Raw genomic sequence first — 9,194 nt, 5'->3', positions numbered from 1 at the left:
GGGCCGGGGCGCGGCCGCCGGGAGCAGCGGGAGCGGAGCCGCAGCGGAACGGAGCGGAACGGAGCGGAACGGAGCGCGGGGCTCGGCGCTGCCCGGCCGGCCGAGCATGCACTGAGCGAGCGGCCCCGGGCTCGGAGCCGCCCCGCTGCATGGTGTGGGGAGACACGGTCGCGATAATAAATGATAGAGGATACAATGACTTTGCTGTCTCTGCTGGGTCGGATCATGCGTTACTTCTTGCTCAGACCGGAGACCCTGTTCTTGCTGTGCATCAGCCTGGCCCTGTGGAGTTATTTCTTCCACACGGATGAGGTGAAAACCATTGTTAAGTCCAGCAGGGATGCGGTGAAGATGGTGAAGGGCAAGGTGGCCGAGATCATGCAGAATGACAGGCTCGGGGGTTTAGACGTGCTGGACGCTGAGTTCTCCAAGACCTGGGAGTTCAAGAGCCACAACGTGGCTGTCTACTCCATCCAAGGCCGCAGGGATCACATGGAGGACAGGTTCGAAGTAATCACCGACCTGGTGAACAAGACTCACCCCTCCATCTTCGGGATATTTGATGGGCACGGAGGAGAGGCAAGTGCTCAGCTGGAAAAAAACAATAATTCAACAACACCAAACAAAAAAAAAAAGGGGGGGTGTTGCGGGAGGGAGGATGGTCCAAGGCAAGGCGCGGATGTGTTCTCACCCACCAGGTTTGTGTGGTTGTCTTGTACATTGTGGGGAGGGGATTTCCTTGCTTTTTGGAGGGAGGTGGATGTCTGTAAAATACAAAGGGCTGTGTAATCCTCCCTTCCCTTTATCCCTCCTTGCCCCTTCCGGGCTCAGCGCGGCACAAATGTGTCTCTACCCCCTTTGCCCTTTGCGGTAGTGGAGGTTTAATTGAAGGGAAGGCTGCTGGAGGTGGCTCTGACGTGCGTGGAATAACGATGATGAGCACAAACTCCCCGGAGTCATCTTTTGTTACAGCCAAGTGTGGTGTGATGTGATTTTGGCAGCGGGCTGGCTTCTCCCCCGGCCAGAGCCGGGCTCCTCGGCAGAGGTGAAACAGCAGCGCTGCTGGAGGATGCTGAAGTGTGTGTTGTGTGTGTGTAAAATGTGCTTTGGGTAATTCCCAGTCCAGGGAGCGAGCCCAGCACGAGCGCGGTGTTTGGGAATTGTGTGGAGTTCATGTCACTAAAGCGTGCTGTCCCTGCCCTGCTGGGAAGGCAGCGGAGCTGGCATGGTGGCACTCGCTGCCGGGCCACCTCGCTGGCCAGGCTGAGGATTGGGATGTTCCGTGGGCTGCGGATGACAAATGTTGGAGCTGCAGCTTCCTCTGCCTTTAGGATGTGGTGCTGCCACGCAGCTTTTGGCGTGGCACAAGGCACGCGTTTCGTAACTGTGGGGAAGGACGAGGAGTTTGTCCTTGTGTGGCAAGGCAGCTCCAGCTGGGTGTGAGGGAACCTGCTGGGGTGATGGGGAGAAATGTTGGGGGTTTTCTGTGAGAGAGGCTGTTCCTCCAGCTGCTCCCCCAGATCCAAGAGTCCAGATCCTTCCTGGAAAGGCTCTGGCAGTGCCCAGACGCTCACGGGGCACAGGGGTGGCAGCTGCTGCCCTGCTAAACCTGGAAGGGCTCCTGGAAAATCCAGGCCCTGGGCTCAGCATCGGGAACCGCTGCCAGGCTTGGGAAGGGACCTGGGCTCTCCTCACAGTGTCACCTGTTTTTCCCCCTTTAAATTAACACAATCTCTTTGGATATTGAGGATTGCCAGCTTCATAAAAAATGCTGAGCCCTGTTTTGGGGTGTTTTTTGTGTCCGATTTCAGGTGGGGCACAGCAGTGCCAGCTCCTCCTGGCATTCTCAGGCCAGTTCCTTGGGCACTGGAGGAGCACGAGTGGCAATGTCCATGGAACGTGGGTGGCAATGTCCATGGACATGGGTGACAATGTCCATGGAGCACAGGTGACAATGTCCATGGAACACGGGTGGCAATGTCCGTGGAACATGAGTGACAATGTCCATGGAACACGGGTGGCAATGTCCGTGGAACAAGGGTGGAAATATCCGTGGAGCAAGGGTAGCAATGTCCGTGGAACAAGGGTGGGAATATCCGTGGAGCATGGGTGGCAATGTCCATGGAACAAGGGTGGAAATATCCGTGGAGCACGGGTGGCAATGTCCATGGAACACGAGTGGCAGTGTCCATGGAGCACGGGTGGCAATGTCCCTGTGTCCCAAAGCATTCCCAGCTTTTCCCAGAGGAACAGGAGCCCTGAGCAGTTCAGTGGGGCCATCTGGCTCCTTTGTGCCCGGGAGGGAAGGTGCCGGGGCTCTGCCTTTGTGTAAGCTGAGTTTCCTTGTGGGAACCGAGCAGCCCAAACAATTGGGGATGTATCTGAGTGCTGTTTTTAAACAGAGTATTCCGAGGCTGTGGGATCCAGGGTGAAAGGGGGATCTGATTTCTTTCATTAATTTTGTAGCTTGCCCTGCACGAGATGGCAAGCTGAGGGTATTAAATAACCCCCAACTAACACAGGGAATGTTGGCATTTAGCTAATGTGCCTTTTGGATATTGCCTGCTTTGTTGGGCATCTTGAAATTCCATCCATGGCATGCATTAATGTGGGATCCGTGGAAAACTCACTGGCCTTTTGTATTCCGCTTCCTCAGAACTTGCTCTGATGGATTCAGTGGCAAAGTACAGGGAGGTTTTTAATTTTGAAAGGTTCAGCAGAACTCTCCACAGATCTTTCTAAATTTAGTGGTTTATAAATGTATCTGTCTCGCATCTGTTATTCATAATGGAATCCTAAGTGTTCTTCATGGCCTTTACTCCTACAAAAATAAGTTGAGGACCTAATTAGTTTCAAGATTTAAATTTTAGGTAAAACTGTTCAGAAGAACATGAGCTGCGTGATGTGCATACAGAAAAAAAAAAATATATAATGTGGAATGGAGTTTATTCTAAAGAGGTTTTGTAATTTTGGGTAGAAAACAAGGGAGAAGAAATAAAAATTTATGCTCTTATTTAATCCTTAGTACATAACACTACATTTTAAGTCTCTGTTTGAATGAGGGGTTTGTATGTCTTCATTTATTTTAATTTTTTTTAAACATCCAATACTCTGTGAAACACTTCATCTACGCACATAGCGAAGCCTTTGTGAAGGTTAAATTTTCCATATGGGCTCCCGTTAAATTTATTTATGTATATTTAAAGAATAAAGAACAGCTGATCCCTGGGGTTACGTGTGAAACAAACTGGTGTGTATGGGGAGAAATTTGTTTTTCCAAACAGCCAATACCAGAAATGAGATGCCAGGTTATTTCCGGCTACATGGAAGGGAGCCTGTCTCCATTAATTACTTCCTGCCATATCCCATTCAAGTGGAAGGATGGAGGAGCATGATTCAAGCAGCTCCAATTACTGTGCACTGCTAATTTATGAAGATTTCTGAGCTTTCATATCACCAACATTTTGCATAAATTCTACTTTTCTCTTATGTCACTTCCTCTTCCAGCTTCCAGTTTTAGCCTGGGTAGGTTGGCAGACATTGCTTTGGATTTTGTGGGTGGCTTGAGAAAGGAGTAAGCAAAAATACTTATTAATGCTCTGGTTTGCTGCAGTAACTTCTGCAAGGCAAGAATATTTCAGAGCGAAAATTGGATGTGGAGTGTGTAGTGCAATCTTTTATTGAAGCTTAGTTTCTTGAAGAAACTACTTTTATTAAAGGTTAGTTTCTTGGAGATATAATGATGATGATGATGATTAATAATAATAGTAATAATAATAATGATGATGCAGAGCGGGTAGAGGTCAAAGAAGACCTTTCTAGATCTTCCTTTCACCTTTCTAGATTTAGAAAGAATAAAGAAGAGTTGCTGCCTGTTGTCTCATTGAATGACTTTGGCCAAAGGATCACCCTTCAAGGTGATTGAACTTCTAAAAGAACAAATTTTCTGTTCTCTCATCAGCTTATTTTTAAGGTTTAAAAATTGCTTGAGTGCTTTTTTTTTTTTCCCTTGCCCTTTTTCCTTTATTTAGGAATTTTGGGGCTGTCCAGGCTGGAAGATGGAACAGCGTCAAACTCCACAAATGACCAAATAACAAATGATGAGCTGGGAAGCTGAGCAGAGGAAAGGCTGGCTGCTTAATGAGAATGATTTCCCTATTTTAACTACCATTTACTCTCAAATATTTCAGGTTTAAGCACGCAGTTTAATGAGATCTCAGCATTAGACAAGGGCAAAATAGCTCAGCTCCCATCTGCAGTTTTATAGTTACGGCTCTGCTGTAAATCATTGGTTTTTTCCTAACCCTGTGGGGTGAAGGTTTTAAAAATAATTATGGTAATAGATAGTACCTTCCCCTGCCTGGGCTTGTTTGCAGTTGTAAACGGATGTGGGAAATTACAGCTCAGTAACTGTCTCATAAAAAATGTCTCTTTTTATTTCCCTCCACCTCCCGAACAGGGACATGGCAGGACTTGTCCCTCATGATGTGTAGCTGTAGGTAAGAGCTTTTTCTGCCTGGAATAATTGGGCTCTGGAGCTGCTGAGCCAGTGTTTTAGGATGGCAAATACACCTTTTTATTTTTATTTTTTATTCCCAGCACAGGGAAAGGCTGGGGAGCAGGAACTGGGAAGGAGAGAACGGTGTGGAAGTGGCTCCGTGGGGCTCAGGACCTCGATATCAGCAGCCCCAAGTGCTGGCAGAAATCTCTGGTTACTGATTAACTTAGAAAGACACAGAAAAGAAATAGAAAAAAGGGGAAAGGTCAGGAGATAATGGTGGAGAGTCCTGAGGAGCCTCGTGTGACGCTGTGGAAACGGGAATGCTGAGGTGAGGCCTGGAGGAGAGGGCACTGTGCCAGCTGTGTTTGAACAAACCTGCTGTGCATTCCCGTCCAGCTCTCTGATCCTGACAGCAGAAGGTGTTTGTGCTGTGCTGGAAGAAGAGAAAGCTGCCAAATTTACCATTTGAGTTCATTTTTTGGTGTTTTTTTTAATCTGCTAATTCTCATTCCTGCCCCATCCCTGCGATGCTGAACTACTTAAGCAATCTCAGCAATGAAAATTTATCTATCAGGCTTTTGAGTCGAGGCCATTCAGGATTGATGGCTTGGGATTTTATAAAAGGTAGGAATAAATCAAACAAAGGCTTTGGAGTTTCTCTGGATGCTACAGCCCAGTTGTAAGGAGAAGTCTTTGAGGGTTTTCAGATTTTAAACTGCCAGCAAGGTTTTCCTTTTATAGTAATTTCCTTTGGTTTCTGATCTAGAATCCAGTGCCCAAACCTTTGAATAAATATTTACGTAGGTGAGGTCATGTTGATAGGCAAGTCCCAAATCTGCTTATGAATTCCCCTCCAGTGGCCTAAAACACAAGTCAAAAATGATCTACAGGAACATTCCTGTCATTTTGTTTAGTTTATCTAAGTTTTGTTCTTGCACATCATGCCCTAGGATTATGATTTTCGCCCTACAACACCATGCTGATTCAATTCAGCTCTACGCTCATTCGCTGTACAAAAATTGATTAAAATGCTGTAAAAAGCTGTAATTGGAAGGAGGAACTTTAAATGCTGCCATTCAGGGCTGTATCATTGGGTGTAGGATTGAGCCTTTTTTCAATTTTGATAAAAATCAAGAAGTCAATTAATTTTTAATGTGTTTTGCCAGCTTTGTTTTAATCGGTGTTTTCCTGTCTGGCCTCTCACGCTGCCAACAGATTGCCACTGGTTTAATGAAATCAATTTTGATTGTGAGATGCTTTCAGATTATGAAAGTCATTGAAGTTTTCCCCATGAACTTGAGGAACTCAAGACTCCTCCACGGGACGTGTTCCTGTTGGGAACTGCCGTGGATGGGGAGGAAACAATCTTGGAGCAGTGGGATTTTAATAATTTCTGTTCCATAGCTCAGGAGTTTGGATATTTTTGTGTTTAATAGAGTGAGAGAAAAAAAAATTCACATCCTCTGTCAAGTGGGTTAGTTAAAACCAGCAGATTGCTCTGCCTCCAATGTGGTGTTTCCAGCAGCTCTTTTGGAGCAGAGTAGGATTTCTCCTCCCTCCCTTTTTGCTAGAAACCCAAATATTTACGGTGTAAATTGTGCCTTAAAACTGTGATTTGGCTTCTGGCAGTTTCACTTCTGAAACAATCTCCTGGCACGTGGTTGCTGTGTTTTGCTGCTGGCTGGTTTCTGCTGGTGGCTGCAGTTTCCTGCAGCAGTTTTGGCACTCTGGGGATGTCCCATGCTCATGGCAGGATTCCCATGCGCTGCTTTTGGCACTTCTCAGTTTTTTCTTCATTTTCTCAGGACTTTTCAGCCCTGCCCCTCTTCATCTGGGGTTTTGTGTCTTCCTCAGCAAGCAGGTATTGCCTGCACTGAAGTGAAATTCCACCTGTCCTCAGCCCCAGGAGCCTTTGGACACGTGGATCTGCTCAGAAATGAGCGGGATCGTGCTGTGAGATCAGCCAGGTTTTGGGATCCAGCCCTGGAAGTATCCAAAGCCAGGGTTTGGAGCATCCTGCAGTAGTAGGAGGTGTCCCTCCCATGGGATGAGATGGGCTTTAGGGTCTCTTCCACCCCAAACCATTGTAGGAAAGGCAATCCAGAGGCACCCGGCACTCATTTTTCTTAAGTCTCAAGGTTCAGGTCTTGCTCTTCCCTCAGAGCACAGCGTAGAAGCCTTGACAGATCTGGGAAAAGGAACAAAATGCTCGTGTGCTCCTCCTGCTTTGAATCTCTGCCCTTGCAGGGAGACTTCCCAAACCTAATTTAAGGGCAGCAGCTGCTCTAATTATGCACAGAAAGTAACACGCCTCTTGCTCCAATTTTTGACTGCAATATTTGGTAAATTCTCCAAGTTTCAGTGAAGTCAGCACCCTTTGGACCCTACTGCACCCCCTGCTTTGTGTCCTGCACAGACTCCTCACTCCGATTCCTCATCCCTGCTGGTCCTGTGGCCACACTTCAGTCCCTCATCCCACAAACCCTCAGGGAATGCTGTGTCCCAAGGAGCTGTGCCCATTCCAGCCCTCCTGGGATGGATTGTGTGCCGTAAAACAGAGTTTGGAGCTCCAGGTTCCCTTTGGCTGCTCCTGCTGCTGCTCAGGTTCCCCAGATCCCAGCCCAGCTGGCCAGACCAGTTCCTCTGGCTCAACCCCAGCCCAGGAGTTCTCCCGTGTAGGAGAAGGTCATGAACATTTAATGACCCTTTTTCTTTATGAGCCTGTAGAGTTTCACTTCACCCAGAAGGTCAGGAAACAGCAAAGGATGCAGATAAGGCAATCCCAAAAGGAAGTTTTCATCCTGACAAAAATGTCCCTGCTGGATCTCCAGGCTGTTGTCATTTGTGTGTAAAATCAGGAGTTGTAACAAGCTGCAGATTTTTTTTTTCTCTTTTGGGCTGTTTTATCTGCTTTTACTCCTGTTTTTTAGCTGGTGTTTAACACTTCAATGTTAAACACTGGTGGTTTTATTAAAGCAGTTTAAAGCTCGTGCCAAAAGTAGGTTTCATTTGAAAGCAGCGTAGCTTTGAAAAAATGCAAATTTCATTACAGTTTACAAGACAAGAAAGGTTTGCAGGCGCCAGGATACTGACAAATACTCAGGGTAAGTAAGACTGGTGAGAATGGTAAATTTTAACTGAAATAACTGCTCATTTACACCATGAAATTGATGTTTATATGGCAAATACAGCTTGGACCAGATCAGACCTGATCCAGGAAGGATCAAGGGAAATATTTTGGTCCCGCTAAAAACCAGGAAGAACAGAAGGTCATTGTTAAGAGCAGGCTCTCAGGTCTGGAGTGGTTTGCCATCAAATAATGTGGATGGAGGAGAAATCCACCTTTCTTTCTGCTCCTGTGGAAAAGCCATCCCAGAAAAGCAGCTTGTGGTGGATACACGGAGCTGGGATCTTGGGATCAGGGTGGTGGGAGAGGGGATGGGGGAAAGAGGGGTGAGAAAAGGGGACAGGGGAAGGAGGGGTGAGAAAAGGGGACAAGGGAAGGAGGGGTGAGAAAAGGGGACAAGGGAAGGAGGGGTGAGAAAAGGGGACAGGGGAAAATAGGGGTGAGAAAAGGGGGCAGGGGAAGGAGGGATGAGAAAAGGGGACAAAGGGAGAGAGAGATGAGCAAAGGGGTCAAGGGGGAGGAAGAAGGGATGAACAGAGTGGACAGAGGGAGGAAGGGATGAGGGGAAGAAGGGATGAGCAGAGTGGACAAAGGGAGGGAAGGATGAGCAAAGGGGACAAGGGCAGGGAGGAAGGAGTGTCATTCTTTGGGTTAAGCCCATCAGCAAGCCCCGAGAGCAGCGTGGCAGCACAAAGGACTGTCCTGCTGCTCCTACAAAGTGCCTGTGATGCTGGAACATCTCCTGCTCTCATCATCTGCGACCTTGCCTGCTCCCCAGCTGTGGCAGCAGCTGACATCTCCAGCCACACAATCACAGGACGTGTTTTCACTGCCAAGCCACATCGCAATTAGCCACGGCTCCTCGTGTGGGCAAACCTCAAAGCTCCCCTGGAGAAATGAGCTCTTATTTGCATTTACTTGCAGCACCAAAATGTTATCCCTTGCAAATTTGCTCATTGTCATAAGTGTTGATAAAGCCTTTTTGATTTTTTTTTTTTCCTCCGAATCCCCTTCAGGGGTAAACATTTGATTTTATTAAGTTCTGGTATAATAGCTGAAGCTGTCATACAGCACTGCTTTCAATCAATATGCTTTTTAATGTGATAAATCTCTTTACTTTTTCATTCTCTTCCCGAAAGAAAACCGCTGGAGGGTGTGAAACATTTCTTCTGAGGGAAAGTGTGTGGCCCATAATACAGCTCTGTGCTGTGCCACTTCTTTAAACTTCATTTTAAAAGGGAATGTGATTTATTTCCAGGTAATCTCTGCATGCACTGCATTTTCCCTGGAATGTGTGCTCCCTCCAGACAAACACTGAGGTATTGAAATATCTGATTGTGGTTGGCATGAAATAAAATCTCTGTCCAAGGCTGTGTGCTTCAGGAATGAAGTGTGGGAGTAGGAGGAAGGGGAGAAGGAACATGCTTGTCTCTTTAGTGTTCTTCATGTTTATACCCCTGAGCTTTCATCTGCTTTGCTGCTTTGCAGAGTGAATGGGTTTTTTTCTGATTTTTATAGCTTTTTTTTTAATTGCTCAAATGGTTTTGGAGATGTCTAGGACATTAT

General features: G+C 46.8%; 1 protein-coding gene across 1 annotated transcript in view; it reads left to right on the top strand.

The window, feature by feature from the left end:
* Positions 1-9,194, top strand: part of PPM1L (protein phosphatase, Mg2+/Mn2+ dependent 1L) — a 57,739-nt gene continuing 48,545 nt past the window's right edge. The window contains exon 1 of the mRNA XM_041405777.1: positions 1-579. Within this exon, the coding sequence (XP_041261711.1) occupies positions 181-579 (399 nt within the window). The 5' untranslated portion in view covers positions 1-180. The remainder of the gene's footprint in view (positions 580-9,194) is intronic.

This window comes from Onychostruthus taczanowskii, unplaced genomic scaffold (assembly GCF_017590055.1).
Source record: "Onychostruthus taczanowskii isolate IOZ18803 unplaced genomic scaffold, ASM1759005v1 scaffold24, whole genome shotgun sequence".
NCBI lineage: Eukaryota > Metazoa > Chordata > Aves > Passeriformes > Passeridae > Onychostruthus > Onychostruthus taczanowskii.
The sequence above is the reverse complement of the archived record's forward strand: the minus strand, read 5'-3'. Positions and strand labels throughout refer to the sequence as shown.